Below are 25,188 nucleotides of genomic sequence, written 5' to 3'. Positions count from 1 at the left end.
CGGTTCATGGCTCGCGTTTACGACGCTATAACATCTCGGTTAAAAAAAAAAAAAAAAAGGTAAAAATGACTTCGAAATAAAACGATTAAAAATACATTCAAATAAATATAAATAAATAAATGTATGCTTAGGTTTTGTTTACATTATATAATTTGACCTGCATATATTTACGCAAAGTTTTATATTACGCTTAAATGTTTAATAATGGATAAATAACGGACGGGTACATAAACAAAAGATTACAAACGATCATATTTATAATAATACAGAAATACAATACATAAATTTAAAAAAGCAATAAAACTGATTAATAAACGTATGTTGTGTTGTGTTCTTAACGTTCTTCGTTTTAGAAGGCTTGAAAGACACAAAATAATGAAAAAAAAAAAAAAAAACGTTGATGCCGTTGATGATTATGATAATTTCACACTCAAAGAAACAAACAATTTAAAACTCTACTGTCAAAAGGACTACACTGAAGCTTACATAAAACTACATTATTTTTACGACACGTATATCCGGCGGTTCCGTCGCGGTTGCTAGGAGAAAGCGTCTTCCTCATGGTTACCGTCGCAGTTAGCCAAACAGCTGCTGTTTATCCTGCTGAGATCGTCTTTTATAGCGTGTATATCTCTACAGGTCTGACAGAAAACACATCAGATATGTTCAGCGACGGCTGTGCGTCAAATATCGTTAGTGAGGTGAGTTCTGTTATTAGATTTCGCCTGCAAAATGGCTATCGAGTACGCGCACGCCAGCTGACGTAACTGTATTCATCGAGGTTATAACGTTAATGTTTATTAAGCGCATTATTATTTACGAACGAATTCGTGCAGTGTTTTAGCAGCACATATGAGACACTTTAGCTTGTTTCTGCACCACCCGTTTGTTTAGCCTTCGAGCTGAAGATGGAAAGAAAGGCTCTCGAGTCACTTATTTGTAAAGAAAATGATGGGTTATGTTGGGTTTGTGTCGATTTCTAGCTTTTAACATGTAATATCAGCATTTAATATGCTTTTAACATGTAATATCAGCATTTAAACAGCATTTAATATGCTTTTAACATGTAATATCAGCATCTGATATGATTTTAGCATGTAATATCAGCATCTGATATGATTTTAGCATGTAATATCAGCATCTGATATGATTTTAGCATGTAATATCAGCATCTGGTATGCTTTTAGCATGTAATATCAGCATCTGGTATGATTTTAGCATGTAATAGCATCTGGTATGATTTTAACATGTAATATCAGCATTTAAACAGCATTTAATATGCTTTTAACATGTAATATCAGCATCTGATATGATTTTAACATGTAATATCAGCATCTGATATGATTTTAGCATGTAATATCAGCATCTGATATGATTTTAGCATGTAATATCAGCATCTGATATGATTTTAACATGTAATATCAGCATCTGATATGATTTTAACATGTAATATCAGCATCTGATATGATTTTAACATGTAATATCAGCATCTGATATGATTTTAGCATGTAATATCAGCATCTGATATGATTTTAGCATGTAATATCAGCATCTGATATGATTTTAGCATGTAATATCAGCATCTGATATGATTTTTAACATGTAATATCAGCATCTGATATGCTTTTAGCATGTAATATCAGCATCTGATATGATTTTTAGCATGTAATATCAGCATCTGATATGATTTTAGCATGTAATATCAGCATCTGATATGATTTTAACATGTAATATCAGCATCTGATATGCTTTTAGCATGTAATATCAGCATCTGATATGATTTTAGCATGTAATATCAGCATCTGATATGATTTTAGCATGTAATATCAGCATCTGATATGATTTTAACATGTAATATCAGCATCTGATATGATTTTAGCATGTAATATCAGCATCTGATATGATTTTAGCATGTAATATCAGCATTTGATATGCTTTTAGCATGTAATATCAGCATCTGATATGATTTTAGCATGTAATATCAGCATCTGATATGATTTTAGCATGTAATATCAGCATCTGATATGATTTTAGCATGTAATATCAGCATCTGGTATGATTTTAATAACATGTAAGATCAGCATCTGATATGATTTTAACATGTAATATCAGCATCTGATATGATTTTAACATGTAATATCAGCATCTGATATGATTTTAGCATGTAATATCCAGCATCTGATATGATTTTAGCATGTAATATCAGCATCTGATATGATTTTAACATGTAATATCAGCATCTGATATGATTTTAGCATGTAATATCAGCATCATGATATGATTTTAGCATGTAATATCAGCATCTGATATGATTTTTTAGCATGTAAGATCAACGCATCTGATATGATTTTTAAACATGTAATATCAGCATCTGATATGATTTTAACATGTAATATCAGCATCTGATATGATTTTAACATGTAATATAAGTATTTGGCAGATCTTGAGATCTGATGTTTTCTGTCACAGTATCCCAGTATTAAAATGAATGTTTTTGTTGTTGTTGTTGTTGTTTTTCTTAGATTGTGTATCAATGAGCTCCAGAAAGTCTCTAAAGATGGGTGAGGATCTGGCAAGTGAAAGTGATCTGCTGTCAATGATCAACGAGGTCAGCTTCCAACACTTTCATCGTTCTATTTAAATAACCTTTCACTAATATAACAGACAATGACAAATAATGTAACAATTTACAGTATCTGAGGTTTGCTGAGTTTGGAAGAGACTGCGAGAGTGGTTGAGAAGGCGGAGCTCAAGCGCAAAGGCAAACCTGCCCTCAGAAGTGCAGGACACTCCCGGCGAGACTCCAGTGCCATCGTCATTCACGTGAGGCTGACCTCGTTCATTCAACAATAGCATGAAATGACAACTTGCAGTGTGTTTTTATTAAATTAACTTGCTTTGATATAATTCTAAAAAAAAAAATATAGAACAAAAAAGTTGAACTTTTAATTTGTCTCTTTAATTACCTTTTCCCTGTTTGTTAGTGTTATTAGCCAGAATTGCCCTGTTTAAAAATCATAAAATGTGATATTTATATGTACATTTTTACATCACAGAATCAGTGTGTTGTAGTGTTTTTTTTTTTTTTTTACAGATTAGCTTGCTTTATTATAATCTTGTTATAAACATATAATCGAAAGTTCATTTAACCTTTTAATTGTATCTTTTATTATTATTATTTTTTTTTTTATTTTTTTGCTTTTTGCTGGAATTCCAAAACTTTTGCACTTTTTCATAAGAAATCATAATTTTTTATCGTGTACATTTTATTATTAAAAAATCAGTGTACCCAACACTGCTTATTACCGTCATCTCAAGCATTTTAGTGTAGTTTAAATGTCACATATAATGTATTTAGATTGTATATATAAAAAAAAATGACATGATGATCAGAGAAAATCTCTGTCACTACCAAACTGCTTAGTATTTGTGAATTTAAATTTAATTAATTAAGACTGAAAAGTGAAAAGCAACTGAAATGATCAGTTTTTATACATTACTTGATACTTATATGATTTACGTTTACAATATATATATATATATATATATATATATATATATATATATATATATATATATTATATATATATATATATATATATATAAATTTAAAAATGTTTACATGTAGATGAGAGAAAATCTTTCTTTATTTATTTGTTTATTTTGACTTATAAATGAAAAGCAACCTAAAAGTTAACTGACCTCTTGATAACTTGTTTTTTCTCTATAGGACGATTTCCTCAGCTCTTTTAATGATGGCGACTATAAGGTATTCTCTGAGCTGTGGGCTAAAAATATTCCTCCGGAGATTCGGGATTTTGATCCAGTAGCTCAGAAACTTGAGTTCTACTTACAAATTCATTTTACAATATACCCACTGAAATTCCCTGTAGGAAGTCACGTAAGTGTGTTTTAATGTTGGGAATACTAATAAAATGATCTTCTTTTTTAAATGAACCGAACAGACAGATCTATGATGCATGTATTCTGCTTGACCAACAGATGTCCTCATAAACTAAAACATTCAGGCAAACTCTGGTTCAGTCAAATGCATGACTTGAATCAGTATTTGAATGACATGGTATAGCTTTCAGTCAAGATGCAGTCTCTTTTTTATGTAAAAATGTATTTGTTTAATACAGGATAAAGGAGAGTTGGAGAGCAGGATCACACATTTCAAGCACTATCTGGAGACCAGAGGGGCGGCACTGAGCCAGACCACTGAATTCCTGCCGTTCTACGCCCTGCCGTTCGTCCCTAATCCCACGGTACACCCGTCCTTCCAGGAGCTTTTCCAGGTACAACATACCAATCACCAAAATTGCAAAAAAATCTCTCTCTAAACTGAGGTTAGTTCTTAGAACAGGATCTACTGGGGTACACTTTCTTATCTTCAGGTGTGTCATATTGTTGCATACTGAAAAAAATCATATTATTTCCATATGATAAACCTCATGTACACTGAGCACTTGCTTGATGCAGAAGAGGGTTCAATGTGTTGTCATTGGTTTTTAACCGGATCATAGGATTCCTGGATGCCAGAGTTGAGAGAAAAGCTGGAGAAGTTTCTCTCAGTGATTTTGAAAGCTTCAAACACACCGAGGCTTCTGACTTTATTATGTATCCTTTTGTGTATATTGTTGAGGCACGTTTATTTCTTTTATCATTATATAATTATGATTTAGGAGGCCTGTAGTGTAAAACCCTTAGAAATAAAAAGTATATAAAAATATATAGTAAATAAAATAATTAAATAGGAGTGAAATATAAAATAAAACTACTTCAATTGGTGATTACACAACAACAACAAAAAAGAGAAAAGAAAAACGTACTTCATTCAGAATGAAGTGCCGCACACAGTCTGGAGACAGATCTCTGCTTGTTCACAATGCAAGGGTAAATAAAGAACTGATGTTTGAATAAACAGTGTTTTATTTACTCAAGAAACACTGTCTATTATGGCTAATGTGTGTGTGTGTGTGTGTGTGTGTGTGTGTGTGTGTGTGTGTGTGTGTGTGTGTGTGTGGTGTGTGTGTGTGTTTGAAGAGTGGAGAAGAACTGCTGTTTGTGTATCCTGAAAATGTAAAAACATTTTTTTTTTTAATAATTAAACACAGCATAGTCAGACTTGGTACAGTGGCTTTTAATATAATATCCATTTTTAATATGCCTTTTGAAGCAATGCATATTTGTGCAATTTTGCTATATTTCAGTGTGCCGCAACATTTTTTACTGATCAAAACTGTTCCTTGGTAAAAAAAAAAAAAAAAAAAGGTTGGGAAGCACTGCTATAGAGGAAGCAGCTTTAATCCTGAATCTCCAGTCACATTGATTATTAATTTCTGTGGGTAATAATTAAATGTGTCCCATCTTAAAGAGGTTTCCTCATTGAAAATGATTAACCTTTATTGAATCATTAAACCTTATTGAAATGTTGGCGGTTCTGATCTCATTGCAGATGCTTCTTATGTGGCTTTTCTTTAGTAGACATCCATGCGGATTGAAAAAGGGAAGTAAAAGCTATCAAGACAGAAATGTAAAACTATAAACTAAATATTGTGAACAATTTGAAGATGCATTTCAAAGTGTTTACAGGTCGACATAACAGTAGCCTTTAATGCATAAAAGTGTCAGAGCATGGAAGTAACATATTACATAAGGATTCAAAAGTTTCATAAAACACAAATGCTAAATTATATTATTATAATATTCAGTATTTTTGTATAGTGTATGTTTACACTAGCGTTTAAAAGTTTGGGGGTGAGTAATTTGGAACAGGAACAGTGCACAATTTAATATATAAAACAAACAAAACCAAACAAAAAAAAAATGAAAATAAAAAAAAATAAAATAAAAAACTCTGAGGATTGTGCTTGTGTAATAATTACATATCGCACGGGCCAAAACGCATTGTTCATTGTCATAAAATGTAAGTTTTAATGTTACGTCAGAACAATGGGCTGTGAATGTTGTTTTTGTAAGCAAACTGGGATGTTTTTGCTTGATGTAGTTTGAGGGCAGGGACACTCGTTGACATTAAACCATCAAGATGAACAATGATTTTTGGTATGACTCCTGAACACCACGAAACCAGAACGAAGGTGCAAAGGGCAACAAAGGTGAACTATTCTGATGCAGTTCCTAGATTTTTAACGTAGCATTGTAGGCATGATACAAAATGTACTAAATTATAATATTAGATAATAATTAACTGAATATTTAATTAAGACGTGTATATTTTGTCCCCTAATAACTGGATTATTTCGCTGTTTTATTGCATATGAAACAACACCCAGTCACAGAAAACATTACAGTTTTGCTCTAAATACTTGATATATAATAATTTTTGAAAATAATCATGAAGATATAATTATCAATAATTACAAATGACTGTAAAAGTCATAAAAAGTCATTGGGTGTGGCATTTAGAGGAAGTAGCTTTAATCCTGAATCTCCAGTCACATTGTAAATCATGATTACACTTTGCTTTGAGTAATAATGACATTTGTTTTACTTTCATATACTATAATGCAATAATTTAATTAATTATTTAAATAAACTATTTAAATATACAGTATATACTGGTGGCATAATGTGATATAAATTAAATAATGATTTTTGAAAATAATAAGTCATAAAAAATTGTATTGGTCACATGGGAAGTAAAGTTTAATCCCTAATACCTTGTACATTGTAATTCACAATTACACATTACATGGGTAACAATTGCACTTTTATCTTCATATAATAATTTTAAATATGCAATAAATATGTATAATTTTCTCCAATATTGGTGTTATTTAGTAATTTTCCTTGAGTATTATGTGTCTGTCAAACACAAAAACATTTTGTTTTGTTCTAAATGTTTTTTAACATGATATGAATTAAATAATGATTTAAAAAATGGGTAATAATAAAATATAATTCAAGTTATTTGAATAAATTATTAAAATATTTATAATCTCTTCCCTAATAATAGTATTATTTAGCTGTTTTATTAACATATTTCGTCTCTGTGAAAATGCCGTGTTCCACAAATGTTGTGATTTTGTTCTAAATGTTTTTATCTTGAAAGCATAATGTGACATAAATTATATAATGTATTTTTTGTAACATAAAATAAAAGTATAAAAATATCATTGTTTACAAAATATGGGAAGTAACTTTAATCCTGAATCTCCAGTCACATTGTAAATCATAATTACATGTTACTGTGGATAATAATTAAATTTGTTTTATCTTAATATAATAACTGATAATATTGTGTAATTTCATATTTTAAATAAAGTATGTCTAATTTTGTCCCTAATAAGCTTAACATAAGATTAACTGTTTTTCCTTGCAAATGACCATCAAACAAAAATATACTTTTTTGTTCTAAATATTGTCATGTTTATAACATAACCTGAGGAAAATCAGATTTTTGTGTTCCTTTTGGATGCTGATTGTAGGGGAAATGTGGCTCTTTTGCATCATGCGTGTTCACCAGCCCCTTATTTGACAGTGTGTGTGTGTTTGGTCTCCCAGAAGCAATTCAGCAAATGCAGCTCATCTGACCGATGGGCCAAGGAAGTCGGCCATCACAGATGAGGAGAGATTCGCTAAAGCTGCAGGCCGACCCATCACAGCCTCATCGGATGTCACGGCCGAGCTGGTGGATTCACTGGAGGCCACAGTCCCGTGGAAAGATGGCAAGCATACCTCACACTCACACATTATCTGCACAATTCCAGCAAATGCAGAGGGAAAATTCTCTACATTGCTTAGGGCTATATGGGGGATGTTTTTGCAGATCTCCCCAAGAGTACCTGGGGAGGCAGCGGTGTGCATGCGGCTCTTCAGCGGTACACATGAGACAGAGTGCTGCTCTCAGAGCGTGGACTTCACAGACCTGCACGTGAGTCACTGCCTTTCACAGATCGCAGACAATATATTCATATGCATTTGGCTTTTTAAAACTCCACACTTCCATCATTTCTTTAGTATTTTTGCAAATACAGAATACAAGTAAAAAAGGTCATTTCAACGTTTTGATCTCACATTTCACTCACTGTGAGTTTATATATCACAATTCAGAACTTTTCTTCTCAGAAGGGCGTTTGTATCTCGCAGTTCTCACTTTTTCTTCTTCTTAGAATTACAAAAAAAAAAAAAAAGCAAGGATTGTGAAATTACCTCACAATGACCTTTTTTTAATTTATTTGTTCTGTGATGAAAATTTTCTTCCATAGAAATATGACCCAGCTGCTGTCTTAGTTGAGACTCGAATGTAGCTGTCCGTTTTGAGAGCGCACATGAACGTCCGTCGTGATAAATCTTCTTTATTACTCAGTTTAAATTCACTCTTTCATTACTTGGCACAATTGCATATGAATTGGCACCCATGCAACACTCTAAAATCTGAAGTTTGACCTGTCACGCTGGGACCCATTTCTAAATCAGATTTGAATTCATTTTACAAAGCACTGGCAAATGTGCTTTTCATTGTTTTGTATTATTCCGAAAACAGGAAAAGAGAAAAAAAAGAAAAAAACGCCTTCCTGTCTGAAAAAAAGGCCTTCATAGGATGTTTACCACAGAACAAGTTTTTGCATTCCAAACGCTTTTAGTTTTTTTGTATTTTTTGTAATTATGTTGAAGAAACGAACAGTTGACCACTGTCCACGTTGTTTGTGGCATTACAAAAAAAAAACAAATCCATGGCAATTATTCCCTCAATGGTGATTCATTACTGTACAATATAATGTTGTGTGTGTGTGCGTGTGTGTGTGTGTGTGTGTGTGTGTATTAAGATAAAATCATCAAAATTTTAAAGTGACAAACACTACCATAATCTGTCATTTTCCATTATTTTATTACATTACGCTAATGACAATTTTTATATATTGAGTGACAATGCATTGTTTTTAACAATGAGATTATTATAGATTATGATCTTGAAAAAATAAATTGCAGGGAAGGAAATCGTCTTACAGTAAATGTCATAAATGTACATTTCACGATGACAAAAAATCTAAAATAAGCTTTTTAAGTACAGTATGATTTATCTTATATTTCTTGACATTACGTGTTTTTGTGTGTGTCTCGACATTTTTTTAAACAAAACTTTTGAATGGCTTTCACATTGTAACCAGTTATTCACTGAATTTTTGTAGCTGGATTTATATTTTTTATTTTTAATCTATGCTTTTTATGATAGTATTTTATGTTTTGTTTTTCAGTTTCTATTCATGATTTAGTAAAGCTTTAAGCAACCCAAAATGTTTTGGGTTGCAAACATTTTCCCTACAAAACCCAACATTTTCACATTGGACCTCTATAAAGGTCACCATAGCGGGGATAATCTGCCATGCCTTAAATGTTTAGATATTTGAAAATGCTTTTTGCAAGCTAGCGTGGTCCTCCATCATATATTCTGTGTGTTTGTGTGATGTCTGATCGTCTGTTCATGAAGGGATATTGGCTCTGTGGAGTCCATTATGATGATGGATATGTAAGTTGCTGAATGTTTGTGTCATCTTTCCTTCCTGCAATCCTGGTCTGGCCTGTATGACCTGAGCCCTGCCTGTCCTCTTCCTCAATTGTATTTTGTCCTCAAAGCCCTCTACTTCATCTAGTTCCAATAATCGCCCGGTAGTGTCATGGGACGAACGCCCTTGTTCACTCTAAGAATCCTATGCTTTGTCTGACAGTCATGTACATGTAGGTGAATCCCAAAGGAAGCACATAACACTGATTACTTTGAATACCGTGTTTCACTTGTCTACAGTTCCCCAGAGTGAGCAGTATACATACAAAACTGTCACATGCAAGGACATACACTCAGGTATGGTCATAGGATTGAATGGGTCACTATCTTGAATTTTTTTTTCTATTTATCTGTTTTTATTCTTTGGGTAATAAAAAAAATAATCTGCGACTTCATACAGGTCGCAACTGTTCAGAACTTGAGCCACATTTGGATAAAAAAAAAAAAACACAGGACCGCCTACATTTACATATCAGCGTGCCTCTTCAAAACAAGTCTTTTTTTTTCAATAAAGGTTTTTACATTCAATTTGTTGTAAAGATATTTTAGCAAGATGATAATAATAATAATATATAAATGAATTATTACATCCTTAAAACCTTTTTTTTTTTTTGATAATAAGACTTGTTTTTCATTAAAGGTGAAATGAATTTGAACTGGGACTACCTCAGCAGCAAATTACCTTATTTTTGTTTTTTGTGTAATATTTATTTCTTTTGTGCAAGTTCTTGCCTTCTTCCTGTTTGTTGGGGGGGAAAAAAAAGTTGGCATGCTACTGTGTGAACTGGAGGTGTGTGTGTGTGTGTGTGTGTGTGTGTGTGTAAAACTGCTAATGTATGTGAGTTGGATATAAATGATGCCAGTAAGTCGCAGAGTTATTTACAAGACGGGAGACAAAAACAAACAAAAAATGATAATAGGACTATCATACACTTATTGTATCCCTGCTGAATAAAATTATGCATTTATTATATAAAAAAAACCCAACAACAATAACAAAAAACTTTTAAATGGCAGTGTCATGTTTTCAAAAAAAGATTAACCAAAAAAAAATTGTTTTCAACATTGAAAAAAAAAAATCAGAAATGTTTCTTGAGCATCATAGAGAATGATTTCTGAAGATAGTGTGGCACTGAAGACATGGAGTAATGATGCTGAAAATACAACAGAATAAATTACATTTTAACACATACTCAAATATAAAGTAAGTTATTTTAAATTATACGTCGGGGCCGTTAATGCTTGAATCTGATTGGCTGACGAAGGCAATATGGTTGTGTGATGGCTGGTTTGCAATTACATCCCCCATCAAATTTGGGGTTGTGCAATTATTTTCTGGGGAAACGCACGGGGTGAACGTAGTTTCCAGGCAGCTCTCATGTGGACCGCCATTACAGTTTCCATATCACTTCAACATAGTGAAAACTATAATAACGGTCAGGCAGTTTGCACACCAAAGGTGTTGTCAGTGCTGCCCTGATGATTTTAATCAAGTAGTCTATACAGTGTAGCAACTTAAATTCTACAACAGATGACATTTCTCACTAGCGATGTTAGATTACCGCGCTGTTGTAGAGACGCATGCAGCAGAAGAGTGTTAAGAGACACACAGAGGTACATAGCCTAAGTCACCCTCTTCTCTCTTCGTCTCTCTCTGTGTCTCTGTCGCTCTCGCTCTGCTTATGGGGTATAATAACCTGCTTATTAATACGCATTATAATGCTATCAACGTCTCAGAGCCTCCGTTACCAGTTTAAAACCACGTATTTTGGTACTCGCAAAGAGCATTGGATTAGATTGCGGAAGAAGATAGTCCTACTCATGATTAGCTATTTAAGTATAAAAAAAAAAAAAAACACAAAAAACCGGACGAATCCCTTTAAATAAATTCATCGGATTGATGTGTCTGAGGTGTGGTAATCGTAGTATAAGCGGAAAATTGACTCGGGCCCGTTGAATTTTAGAGAAAAAATAATGCACACGGTCCGCTTTTCCATCATGGGCATCTAATAAGTCCACGACCCGGCAGTCACTTATCCTTACTTATTTTTACAAGATTGCTATTTTTCGTGTATTTTTGATCAAATAAATGCAGGCCTTTGTGAGCGGCAGGGACTGGCACTCAACAACATTTCACAAGTTCTGATTCCAAATTCTGATGGGTAGTGGATAATTGCTTTCTTGATATAAAAAAAAAAAAAAAAAAAAGACAGTGAATCAACAGTTTACTAGTCAATAGTGTGACGTACATGTAACACCTGGAATCCTTCTCTGGCACAGGATACAGTAAGTAACATTCAAACCCTTGTCAGTTTGCAATCCACTAGCATCCAAACTGGTACACTATTTTAGAGCAAATACTTAAGATTGTCCAAACTTGAGCATGTTCGTGTACATAACTCTGGCTATCCGGAACATATCCCTCAAACCAGTTTGAAGTTAAACTAGCGTGACTTCACACAGCCCTTTAAGAAGGATGTTTATATTTGCCCGGAAATGTAGCCTCACGTATCTTACCCGCATACTTTCAAATCAGGCCCCGATATCACCAGTTCTCACACTCCCAAGGGAGTGGGTAACCACTTGCCTGAGTTTGTGCTCACATGATACAGCTTCTAGCTTGTTTCGGTGTAAAGACTCCAACAAGGAACGGCTTCTAATTACATCTTTGATGATGCCTGAATTTACAGCACTCTTGGAGGCTCAGTTGGAAATTAGGACCCTGCAGGTGGAGCGCAGATAATAGAGCGTGATTGCATTCCTCTTCAAGAACACCCTCCTCCAAACCTCCCTGCTGTGTCAACAGGGTATTCATTTTGTTTCAGGTCAGTTCAGAGCAGGCAATCTATGTACACATAGCTTACCGCACTGCATAGTGCTCGCAACTGTTCGTATTGTAGAACGCATGCTAGTTTATTACTGCAAAGAATGTGAATACTCACATTCTGTAGAATAACCAACTATTACTCACAATAAAAGTTCACAAACACACAGGCATTTTATTTTCATATGCAAGCCAATGTTTCATACTTATCCCATTGACATTTTGTGTTTCTTTTTTTTTTTTTTCTTTGTTTAGGCTTCCTCAATGCTGAGTCGCATCAGTTGCCCATAGGTAAGCGTGTTGTTTTTTTTTGGAGTGATTAAAAGATTTGTAGAAAATACTCCATATTGCCTAACAGGTATGTCTTGATGAACATTTGGTAATTGATATGGGATCAGGATTTCACAGTTTTATTTTCTTTATCCATTTGTGTTTTTTTATTTATTTCTATTTTGTCGTATATCTATTAGATATATTATATATATATATATATAAATATTATATTATATATATATATAATATATATATATAGTTAGGTAGTTATTTTATTCTATATTTTATATTTATATGTAGGATATATATATATATATATATATATAGATGAAAAGGCAAGGTTTAATTTTAATAATTGTTAGTATCCTAAAGAAAATTGTTTTTATAGAAAATATTATATTGTTAAAAATAAATATTCTCTGGATTTTTTTTTTCTGGTTAATTACTATAAGTACGATAAGTTTACGGTGTCTTGTTTTTATACCCATTAATATTTTTAGAATATATTTAAATCTGGAAAACATCTGAAGAAACCAGACACAAAAAAAAAGGGTCGCTTTGTATCACATTACTGTAGTAATAAATCTAGTAATTATAGAAACAAGTCAGTTTTCGTATAGTTTGCCTAAACCAAACCTAAACCCTATAGTATAAGCAGTACCTGCTGTTAATTATTTAGTTTTTGATTCACACTATCAGATATCAAGAATTTCTTTCTTTCTCTGTAAATCTGTTGCCGTGAATAGAATTCACACTGCATTTTGGATAGTCTTAGAAACCAGGGTAAAGTGTAATTATCAATTTGTACTTTTTTGAACATTTTTAAACTTTTTAATTAATGTCTTACATAGCTTTAAGTCACCTTTAGCATCGTATACTTGTCAGAGCATTCAAAAGTAAATCTATAAATGAAAACATACCCAGACTATGGAAACAAAATGTGATCCCAGATAAAGATTCCCATCAGTAACCTGATGAGCAAGATCTCGGCTGATTCATCATCCTTGTATTTCCTGCTGTCAGGAGGCCCAAAGAGGTGCCATTGTTGCCTTCCTTGACTACGAAGCTGAAGAAAGACCTAGTGAATGGATCAGATCAACTGAAGGCTTTGCTGCTTCAAGCTTTGCTTGGGTAACTCAGAATTACTGTTAGTGAGCTAAACACGCCACTGATGTATCCCATCAGATTCGACACAATACCATAATTGCTACAGTCTGTTGATATTGTTAATATTGGTCAAACACGCTATAGACTACTGCAGCATGTACCTGGTCAAAATTCAGTTGTGAGTCCCTTAAACTGAAGAGTTTGTAGGAGATATTTTGTTGTTTTATCTCCAACTTTGAGGTATTTCATGTCCTTTAGGATGCACATTGAGACACTGTTGTTATTTTCCAGAGAACCAGATCTCTGGTTGTAAAATAATATTCTATATATGAAAAAGGCAAGACTTAATTTTAATAATTGTTAGTATCCTAAAGAAAAAAATGTTATAGAAAATATTATATTGTTAAAAATAATATTCTCTGGATTTTTTTTTTCTGTTAATTACTATAATTACGATAAGTTTACGGTGTCTTGTTTTTATACCCATTAATATTTTTAGAATATATTTAAATCTGAAAAATATCTGAAGAAACCAGAACAAAAAAAAAGTGTCCTTGTATCACTACTGTAGTAATAATAGAATTATAGAAAAGTCAGTTGCATAGTGTGCCTAAAACCAACCGAAACCTATTAGTAAGTCATGTGTTAATTATTTTATTTTTATTCAACAAATCAATATCCAGATTCTTTCTTCTGTTAAAATCTGTTGCAGTGAATAGAATTAAATAATTGCATTTTTGACAGTCTTTCGAAACCCAGGGTAAAGTGTAAATTACAATTTGTAAAACTTTTATACCCTTTTTTTGGAACATTTTTAAACGTTTTTAATTAATGTCGTACATAGCTTGTTACCTTTAGAATCTTATACTGTCAGAGCAATTCAAAAAGTACTCTATAAATGCAAACATACACACAGAACTATGGAAACAAAAAATGTGAATCCCAGAATAGAAACGAGCGCCATCAGTAACCTGAATGAAGCAAGATCTCGGGGCGGTGATTCCATCATCCTTGTATTTCCTGATGTCAGGAGGCCCAAAGAAGGTGCCATTGTTGCCTTCCCTTATTTTACGAGGAGAAGTGAAAAGAAAGACCTAGTGAATGGATCCAGATCGGGACTGAAAGGCTTTGTGCGGCTTCAAGCGTTGCGGTGGGTAACTCAGAATTACTGTTAGTGAGCCAAACACGTCACTGAAGTGTATCCCATCGTATCTGACACAAGACCATAGTTGCTGCAGTCTGTTGATAGTGGTCATATGGGCAAAAACACGCTATAGACTACTGCGCAGTACATGGTCAAATTAGTTGGTGAGTCCCTTAAACTGAAGAGTTTGTGGAGAGATTTTGTTGTTTTATCTCCAACTGAGGTATTTTTCATGTCATTTAGGATGCACATTGAGACACATAAATTGTCTGCAATTGCATGCCACTTTGTTGTTACTTTCAGAGGTTAACCAGATCTCTGCATGGTGAGCAAAGAGCCACGGTTTTTGCCAAGCCTTCATTAGCAATGATCTTTGGAGCGCTACAGTTCAAAAAAAGGGGTAAATTACAAAACCCTTGTCGGGAAGTTTTTTTTATATATATATATCTATATATATATATTTAATATATATATATATATATATATATATATATATATATATATACTCACTCAGAATAATAATTTACAGTTTTGAAAATGCTAGTTACATACTAATTAGGATATTTTTAGCTATTGTAGTCAAATATAAGGGCTAAAATGCTTTGAAAGAATAGCCCTTTTATGAATTATAATATATTTAAATTGCATTTCTATCCAGAATTTGACATTACATTTTTTGTTTTGCGGTTCAGAATGAATACACTTACATCAAAGCGATTAGAGCATTTAAAACAATTTGAGTCTGTCTGTGACGTATTCCTTTTCTAAAAACGTGTTTACCGTCAGTCGTTTTCAGGTATTTTTAGAATGAACCTGAATGTGGATGATCAGGTTTTTTAGCAGATAACATGACATCTTTGGACTCACAATTTCCAGTCATTGTCAGCAAGTTCCTTAAGGCAGTGGTCCCACATGCTTTTTAGCTCACCTTTCAGTTTTTGTTATTTGCAGGCTGAAAGACAATAGATCATGTTACTTCAAAATCAAGAATAAACTTAGAAGGAAGACAAAATAGTCCTTTTCACATTAAGGAAGAACTAATTGTGCCAAAAGCCATATGAAAAAGCAAGAAAATAAAAAATAATAAAAGCTGGTTTTGTTTACTTTACAGAAAACTGTTCTTCATCTGATGAAATCCAAAAATGAGATTGTCAGACAGTATATGTCACGACTCATCAATGCCTTGCCTCTCTTTGTGTGGTGGTAAGTGAAAATGATTCCTCACAAAAATGTCTTTGCTTCAAGCAGAGAATTCTGGTTTTTTGTTTGTTCCAGTCTTCTTTTTTCTTCCTTAAACCAGTTTGTGTGTCAGAGGCTGTAAACAAACTTGTTAGGATGGTCCCAAATCCCACCCATTAGTCATAAATACACACCCCTCCGGCAGCTCTAGGTGAAGCTTATAGTCCTCCAGATTTTTTTGTAACAGGCTAGAATACAAATTCTGACGCTGAATCAGTTGTGCATGTGGATTTTTATTTCCCCTTCAAACTTTTTGGGGCATTTAACATTTATGAAAAACCTACTTTTTTCAACTTAAGCTGCGATTATTCAGTGAATTATCACAGAATAAATCTATCTCAACAGGAATAAACAATAATAATAATAAATTGCTAATGTGACCTTTATGTGTATCAGAGAATAAACCAGCTTGGCGCGGGATGCTATAAGATCCCACTCACTAATCATAAAAAACACACCAACCTCCAATCCTCTAGGTGGTGCTATAATATGCACAGTTTTTTGCGTAACTTCCGAACTGTGTGGGGTAGAATCAAAATTCTGACCCTAAATCAAACTCTGTTTTTTTGGTTGTTTGGTCAAATCATGTAAATTTCATTCAGAAAAGGGCAAAATAATTCCCCACAAGATCATATTGGCCACATGGATTTGTCGTGTTGAACGCTAAACTACATTCGTTTTCGTTATCTTGATGTCACTATTGACATCAGACCTTTTGTGTTGTTACATTTTAATAGAAATTTTGCTTATGTGACCCCACCTTTTTTCTGTTTGGCAGATATAAGCCAATATGGTTTTAACTGACATTTGATATTGTTTTGAGCAAAATGTTATTTCACTTATTCTCAATTCTCAAGAATCTTGGAGCAGAATTTTCACAAAATTACCACTGTATAAATTGTGTATAAATCTCTGTCTTTATTTCCGAAATGTGTTTATCGTGGTCTCATGCACTATATCACGCCCAGGACGCATGTACCTGTCTCAGATTCCCTCTTTACTGAGGTTTCTGCTCGACTGTCTGAAGACTGAAGAGAAAGAGTCTGTAACTCGAGAAAATGTCCTTGGAGCACTGCAGAAACTCAGCCTCAGGTGCTACCATTTGTTAATAAATGTTTATAAACCTACAAACTGTAATAATGTGTTTTCAGTTGTTCCTCTCTTTAGAAAGTGTGTAAAACTCTGCTGCACCATCAGAGTTTTAAATATAATAAAAAAATAAAAATGCAAAAAAGTAATAAAAAACAGTAAAAATGATATAAGCGCAAAAATAAAAAAATAATACTAATAATAATACATACCAATAAATAAAAACAATAATAATAATAATGACTCAAATTTGTGTTTAATCATATATTTTTTAGAAACGATAAGCTACCAAATATGTTTTTGGTTGAGGGTAAAACTAAAAAGCATAATATATATGTGTGTGTGTGTGTGTGTTGGCAATATGTATGTATATATATATATATATATATATATATATATATATATATATATATATATACCTTTATTATTTTTCCTGGAAATTATCATTTTATCGCATTGTACTACAACCTTTTTTTCACATTCTACATCACTTACACTTTTTTATTCTTCAAAAGACGACTCAGCATACATACAAAAGTAGCTTATAAATATCTTGTCATGCTATATTATCTATTGGTATATGACGTTTTATTATTATTTTTTATCAAATTATTTGATTTCAAGTATTTTTTTTGGAACTGACTGATCCTAGGCCTCATTGATTTGATGTACCTCAGTTTTTGACTTTGTATCACCATAATTATCCAAATAAGGCATTTTTCACTCAAAAAGTATAAGCACATAAATTTAAACCTATACTTATGCTTTGCATAAGGCAATAGAAATCAATCAGTTCCAAGAATAAATACGAAACCTGTGCTAAATTAAAAGAATTTAAATTAAAATGAATTGCTAATTAAAAACTTGACAAGAAGTTTGAATCCAAGATTTGGTGATAATATACCACAATGAGAAATTTATAAGCAACTTTTGACTGGGAACACCCAAATTAGGTAAAGGATTTCCAACACAGCATGTGTTTTAAACGCCTCAAAATTGGCTAGTGTTTCTGAATATTCTGCTGGGTGTAGGTGGCGAGGCACAACAGTCCGCTATGATCAGAGACGGTCTGATTGGCTGGTTGGTCAAAAGGCTCCATGACTCCGACTGTCTGTCAGACTACACGCTTGAATATGCCATCTCTCTCCTCATGAACCTCTGTCTGGCACTCAAGGTAACAGATACACTGCCACAATGATCTATTAATCAATACTTAGCAACAAAATATGTGTAAACAATTGCATTGTTGCTGATCATCCTCGGTTTAGTTTGTTAGCACTTTTTTATTAGATTTTCTAAAGTAAACAGATAGGCTAAATAAACTATAAGGAGTGCACTGTTTATTGTAGTGTCTTACGTTTTAGGAAAAAGAAATGCGCAGAGGAGGCCAAGCATGTCCTGAAAGTCCTGACAGAGCTCCTGGGACATGAGAACCATGAGGTAAATCAGTAATTGCTCAACCACTATATGCACAAACAAGGTGTGCTATTTGGCAGTTTGTTCACCGCCTTCCTAAATACAGTGACATACAGTGAATACTGAAGGACGCCAATTAGCTTAGTCCTTTTTACGTCAGACGTTCTCAAAAAAGAGCGGCTTTTGGTCAGCTTTGGATTTAAAAAGTTTGTCTTGCAAGTGAACCATATAGATTTCACTCCCTTTGTGAAACGTTTGAAATGTAGAATCAAGCCTACACTATTATATTCCTGACTGAATTTGCTCAGCTTTTATAAAAGCTAATTTTTGAAGTGAAAAAAATTATCTCTCTCTAAAAATTAGAATAATTGATTTTTTTTCTTGATTTTTTTTTTAATCATTAATTTTTTAAATTAATTTAAAAACTAAAACTTAATAGTGCAATCAACTATTAATAATATTAAACTATTAAACAATGTTGAACTTAATTGATTTAACTTGAACTTAATTGATCCTGTTCACTCTAATCAGATCTCAAAGATATGCTAAAGAGATATGTCTTCAAACTAGACAGAAAGAGAAGATTTAATATGCATTGGAAGAGAGTTCCATAAGCAAGAAGCAATCACAGAAAAGGACCTTAAAAACCCAGCACTGTACAAGTTCATCAAAGGATTGGAAGCCTTTTGGATCAATTGGAATAAATTAATGAATATCATTTGTGTATAGATTATACAAAATATTGTATATATATGAAACCTGAGCCTTATGGGCACATATACAATGAAAATAAAATAGGCCCAAGTAAAGAACCCTGTGGCACACCACTATGTAATTTAGCTGATTTAGAGCACAAATTCCCAATTCAAAATGAAAAATACCTGTCCTTTAAATATGACTAAAACCAATCTAAGGCTGTACCCTTAATACCAACAACATTTTCCAATCACAATCACAAATTTCGCAATAAAATGCCATGATCAGTGGTATCAAAAGCAGCTGTGAGATCATATAGAATAAGTATTACCACCTTTCTAGAATACTGCCAGTAAAATATTGTTAAAAACCTTAAAGGGATACTCCATCCCAAAATGAAAATTGTGTCCGAATCACTTACCCATGGTGTTCCAAACTGATCTGATTCTGATTTAATTCAGTTCAATCAACTGCACAGGTAACAAATATGAAACTGTCGTAATTGTGTGTAATTGTGTACAAGCTTTTATAACCATACGTTTAGTTCAAAATGATTGTAAGATGGTTGTGGAAAAGTTTTTCAGAGCACTCAGATGAGGAATGCACAAAGAGTCAGAGAGATGTTTCTTTGGGCTAGTTTATCTAACTGCGCCAGGAATCTCCTTGTGTGTCACCACAGCAGAGAGTTAGTTCAGCATCATTTCACCACCATTATATTCCATCCTCTATTGGCATACCCACCCCTCTGCAGTACAATTCGTGTCCAGAAATAATCTCTTTTGCAGAATCGTGTGGCCATTTTATGTTTAAATGTTCCCTAATTCGTAGAATCAGTGATTGACTCTATTGGTCTTTGAGTAGAGTGTTTCAAATGTTCATTGCATGTTTGTGTTCATGTTTGCAAATATAGATTAAAAACCAATTCAATGATCCATGCCATAAATTCTACAAAAATACAAACAGAACTAACTAAAAATAAAAATCCCATTCAGTGCTGTCCAATGCCATACTGCCAGAATGATTCGCGAACAGTGAGGATTAACATTCAAACCTTTCTAAGTTAAACAGCGATATATGACGCAACAAAGCCAAACAGATGGTACGATTAATAAAAATCCCATTCAGTGCATTTTTGCGTTAACATTCAAACCTTTCTAAGTTAAACAGCGATATATGACGCAACAAATGAGAAGGTTACTGTTGAGAAAAATGTGTTTGTCCTAGAGGAAACACTACTCTACACATAATCCTTAAGTTAAATAAAAAAAGTCACTGTCAAACAAAACTACACTCCCTACACTTATTATATAATCAGTAAAAAATGTTTTAAAGAAATTAATACTTTTATACATCAAGGATGCATTAAATTGATCAAAAATGACAGTAAATGCATTTATAATATAACATAAAAAATATATTTCAAATAAATGTTGTTCTTTTGAACTTATAAACGGATCCTAAAAAAAATGTGTATTAACATTTCCACAAAAATCTTAAATAGCACAACTGTTTTCAACATTGAAAATAATCAGAAAAGTTTCCTGAACAGCAAATCATTTTCTGAAGGGTCATGTGGCCCTGAAGACTCTTTTTACTGCATTTTTGATCAAATAAATCCATCCTTGGTGAGCAGAAGAGATTAAAAAAAAAAAAAAAAAAACTTGCCGAACACAATCTTTTGACCAGGAGTGTATATATATAAATATTTACCATTAAATATATTGTTTTCATATTTATAACCAATGACTTGTAATTGTCACCTGTAATACTTCACGACAAGTAAAATAATTTTGGCCAACTCTTACTTGATTTTTATTTACTTCAGATCTTCAAATCAAAGTTCAAGTGTTGTGATTCTGCTCCAAGCTAGTTTCTTGCAAGATTATTATTATTATTATTTTTTTTTTAATCCTATGGAGAAAACGAATGAGAAAAATCCTGCAGGAAACAAAGACTCCTGAAAAGTAATTGTCCTGTGTTGTGCTGCATGGCTACGATCACAGAATACAGATAATGTGAGGATTTTGTTGTTGTGATTAGAGTATGGAGGAGATCTTACGCTGTTACAGTAAAGAAGAAAATCCTGAACTCAACAGACAAATCGAATTCATCATCAAACAGCTTAACTCTGGTAAGATAAAAAAGCAGTAAGAAATTGTTCACCTGAAAATAAATGAATAAATCTGTCATCACCCTGTTTAGCTTGTTTCTTCCATGGAACAAACAATATACTGGACACCTTTTACAGTAAAATGAAAGTGAGTGAGAACCAGGTTATCAGATTCAAAAGGAACGGAAAAGCACCATAAAAATATCATAAACTTGTCCGTATGACGTGAAATAGAGTGTGAGTCATTTGGACTTTTTTTTTTAATAATGCATTTATAATGGTTGTCTATTTTGGTCACCATTCAAGTTCACTGAATTGCAAAGAGTTGCTAGGATATTCTTCAAAAAATCATCTGTTGCTTTGTTTCTCATATTTATGTCATTATTTCACTGAATCTTTTGTATTCATTTATGATTCTGCCATAAACAGCGGACATCCCTGAACATGAACCTGAGTCAGATGATGAAGAGGACGACGACGACGACGATGAGGTAATTCACTTTGATCGCGTCTTCTGAGAATGATTATTGCTCAACATGATTTCACGTAATCTGTGTGAAAGCCTATCACTGTGACGTGCATTTTATCAGCAGGTCTCAAAAGATTTACCACTCTGTCCTTTGATCTAATTCTTTCATCTTGTTAACAGGAAGATGTGATGGAGGCAGACCTAGATAAAGAGGAAGTCCTGCAGCCTCAGCCGAAAGAGCTCAGCGGAGAATCTTTGCTGACAACAGAGTATCTCGGGGTAAACCATCACGCTACACTCCATCACAGTACACAAGTCTGGCCCAAAACGTCAAACACTGGGGTATTGTAGGTAAAGACCCGTAAACAATTAATATAAGAAGACTTACCAAAGTCAAATTAAAGGGATAGTTCACCCAAAAATGTAAATTACCCAATGATTTACACAACCTCAGGCCATCCAAAACGTAGTTGCCTATTTTTCTTCAATATACAGTAAAGAAGATTTTAAGCTGAAACTGTGGTCTTTGGTGATTCATAAAATGCAAGTCAACAGCTACCGTCACTTTAAGAGTTAAAAAAGCATATACAGGCAACACAAAATGAATCCTTGTGGTTCGTGATCTTATGAAGCGAAATGATCAGTCTCTGCAAGAAACTGAACATTATAAACACCATGATCACCTGTAAAACAGAGCCTCAGGTAGAAGGGTAAGTCAGATCCTTTTCAGCAAACTTCTTTTGGACGTTTTTTTTTTTTTTTTTTTTTTTTTTTTAATAAACTGGTTTAAATAACCGATTCACCAGTTCACTTATGTAATCACGCAATGACATTACAATTACGCAATTCTATTATTAAAGCACCCAATAACAATGATAAGTGTCTCTCTGGTGCTTTGTAGATAATGACCAACATGGTGAAGATGAAGAGGAGATCATATCCTCCATCAACACGCAGCATAGACGAGCCACTCCAGAGGCCCGTTACGCCCAGTTCCCACAAAAACACCATGTAAGAACCCCTTTCTGAATGCCTGTTACATCAAGATGAATATTTGGTGTTATTTTAGTAACAGTTTGTGACTTAAATGTCGAAAAAATAGTTTATCGTTACTTAAAATTGGTTAACATAGTGGGATGGTTTTATAGATACACACCAAGGAATCTATTAAGTCAACCTATCTTCTTATTCATGTGACTTTTACAATGGAGTTTAAAAACATTCACGCATATTAACATTAGAATCATTCAGAAATCTTCCTCTTTTTATCAGAATTCTTATGAAATTAACAAATGTTGAAATTCCAGATGTGGTTCATGTGCATGTCGTGCTACTTTAAGTGCAGGTGACTAATTTGATTCCTTGTTGCTATAGTAACCACTAGTTTTTTAATCTTTTGTACTAACTGAAGTGTTGTCATTAGAGGAATCTTTATTTGTGATGATTATACAAGATACTGCAATCACAAAGAATCTCGCCCGCAGCAGAAGTGCAAATGTGTCTGTATTCATTTTTGTCCTTGTCGTCAACGCTGGGAAGAAAGTCAATAGTTCTGCCCTCAAGTCAAATAATGATGAAGTGCAAGCAGGATATGTAAGACTCCATCCTCAGTCGGATATATCCTCATTGTTTTTGCTGAAGCCTATGGATCAGTGATGGGAACGAGTGCGGACAATTGGTTGCGTGACTCTCACTGTTTTGACCTTGGTGCTTTAAAATGCTATGAATGAAAGAACACAATATTGTGATCAGGCCCTTGATTGGGTGAGAACTTATTTGAGCATTTAGATGTATAATTTATCCAAGCTTTTGGATGATATAATAATTTGATAATTAATAATTGGCTAAGATAATATATATACTACAATCTCCAAAGGTAATTTGGAGTAGACAGAGTTAGAATGAATGGCATTTCAGGCTGGAGGGAAAGCAGGTAAGATATGTAATATTAGATGTATTTGTTTTACCTTTTTTATCAGTCAGCGGAATCATCAAACACACACACACACTCACACACACCACACACACACATATATGTATACACTAAATTATCGCAAGGAAAAATATTTGAGCACCAATATATGCAAGCAAAACGATATGTTTGAACATCAATAATTACCTACAATTTTAAAATAAAAGTTTGGATCACATAAAAAATCCATACTGAGTCTTTTGTGATGAGGATATTGTTAGACTGAACAGTTAAAAAAAATAAAATAAAAATGTTTTGTGGAACTTTGTATTTTCAGTGTTGAATTAAAACACATCTGGTCATGATAATGTACATTTGTACATGTGTGCATGTGTATTTGCCTACGCAGAGCTGGTGGTGATGGAGTCTACGCTGTTACCCGACAGAGAAGTGAAGATAGCCCCGCCCACTCCCGCTTTAGTTCCCGCCCACCTACTCGCACTGGCAGCCGCCCCAGCACTGCTGAATCCATCCACCAAACCCTGGGTACGTGTGCCGTCTACTGACAAATATTACATATTATTAATACTAAATATTAAAATAAAATTGTTAATTTTTTTTTTTTTTTTCTAGTTGTATTCACATTGATAGACTTCATTTTCACCTCCTCCTTTGTATTGTCTGATGTCATTGTTTTCTATCCCTTCATAAAGATGAGATTACAGTTCTATCTTTAATAAATATTCAATTTTTCTCTGAAAGGATTCAATTTCCGCGGTCTTTAGCCTGGACTGTGCTTTCATGGTCCTCTCACTACTGTTCCAAATGCACAGCCTGATGGAATCACTTTGATGTGGTTTTCAGTGCCTGCAGGCGAGGGTTCGTCTGAGTATGCTTCCATCCAAGCACGATATCAGAAAAAGCCAGATATGAACTGCTTTAGGTCGGGATTTCTTTCCCGAGGCTAGCATATATTTTCAGTTGTTTTCAATGGGAGCGCCACGTTTTTAAAAACACCAGCAGTATAACAAGCGCTGAGCGTCTTTTTCACGCTGAGTGTTCTGGCGATTTTATTTTTTCTTGGCGTCGGGAGTTGAAGAATGTTTAACTTTGGGTAAAAAGCAGTGCTCATCACTGTCACTTTTTTAGTCAGCTGTCCAATCACAGTGGAGGAGGGGGCGGGACTAACTCAACTCCGACCACTAAGACTAAACAGTAATGGAGGAGACGTTAATATTTCTTGACCCCGAGTTTTCATGTCTGTACCAGATGAGATTCTGGACTACTACAAATATTGATGTGAAAAAAATGCTTGCAACAATTAATTCACGAAGCGTCTGCCACATTACTTCTGCGGGTATTCCGTATCATAGCATGTCA

The 25,188-nt window shown here is 33.5% G+C and overlaps 1 protein-coding gene across 1 annotated transcript in view; it reads left to right on the top strand.

The window, feature by feature from the left end:
* The first annotated feature begins 502 nt into the window (after positions 1-502).
* LOC109057756 (lisH domain-containing protein ARMC9) overlaps positions 503-25,188 on the top strand; it is a 29,055-nt gene continuing 4,369 nt past the window's right edge. Inside the window, 19 exon segments of the mRNA XM_042712485.1 lie at positions 503-701; positions 2,523-2,608; positions 2,694-2,714; positions 2,716-2,823; positions 3,731-3,901; positions 4,143-4,298; positions 4,527-4,645; positions 7,528-7,897; positions 13,650-13,757; positions 16,928-17,210; positions 18,237-18,380; positions 18,569-18,653; positions 20,013-20,048; positions 20,386-20,416; positions 21,358-21,448; positions 21,857-21,918; positions 22,077-22,175; positions 22,798-22,907; positions 24,218-24,354. Of these exon segments, the coding sequence (XP_042568419.1) occupies positions 2,534-2,608; positions 2,694-2,714; positions 2,716-2,823; positions 3,731-3,901; positions 4,143-4,298; positions 4,527-4,645; positions 7,528-7,897; positions 13,650-13,757; positions 16,928-17,210; positions 18,237-18,380; positions 18,569-18,653; positions 20,013-20,048; positions 20,386-20,416; positions 21,358-21,448; positions 21,857-21,918; positions 22,077-22,175; positions 22,798-22,907; positions 24,218-24,354 (2,206 nt within the window). The 5' untranslated portion in view covers positions 503-701; positions 2,523-2,533.

Source organism: Cyprinus carpio, chromosome A22 (assembly GCF_018340385.1).
Source record: "Cyprinus carpio isolate SPL01 chromosome A22, ASM1834038v1, whole genome shotgun sequence".
Classification (NCBI taxonomy): Eukaryota; Metazoa; Chordata; class Actinopteri; order Cypriniformes; family Cyprinidae; genus Cyprinus; species Cyprinus carpio.
This window is presented reverse-complemented; position numbering and strand designations above follow the sequence as displayed.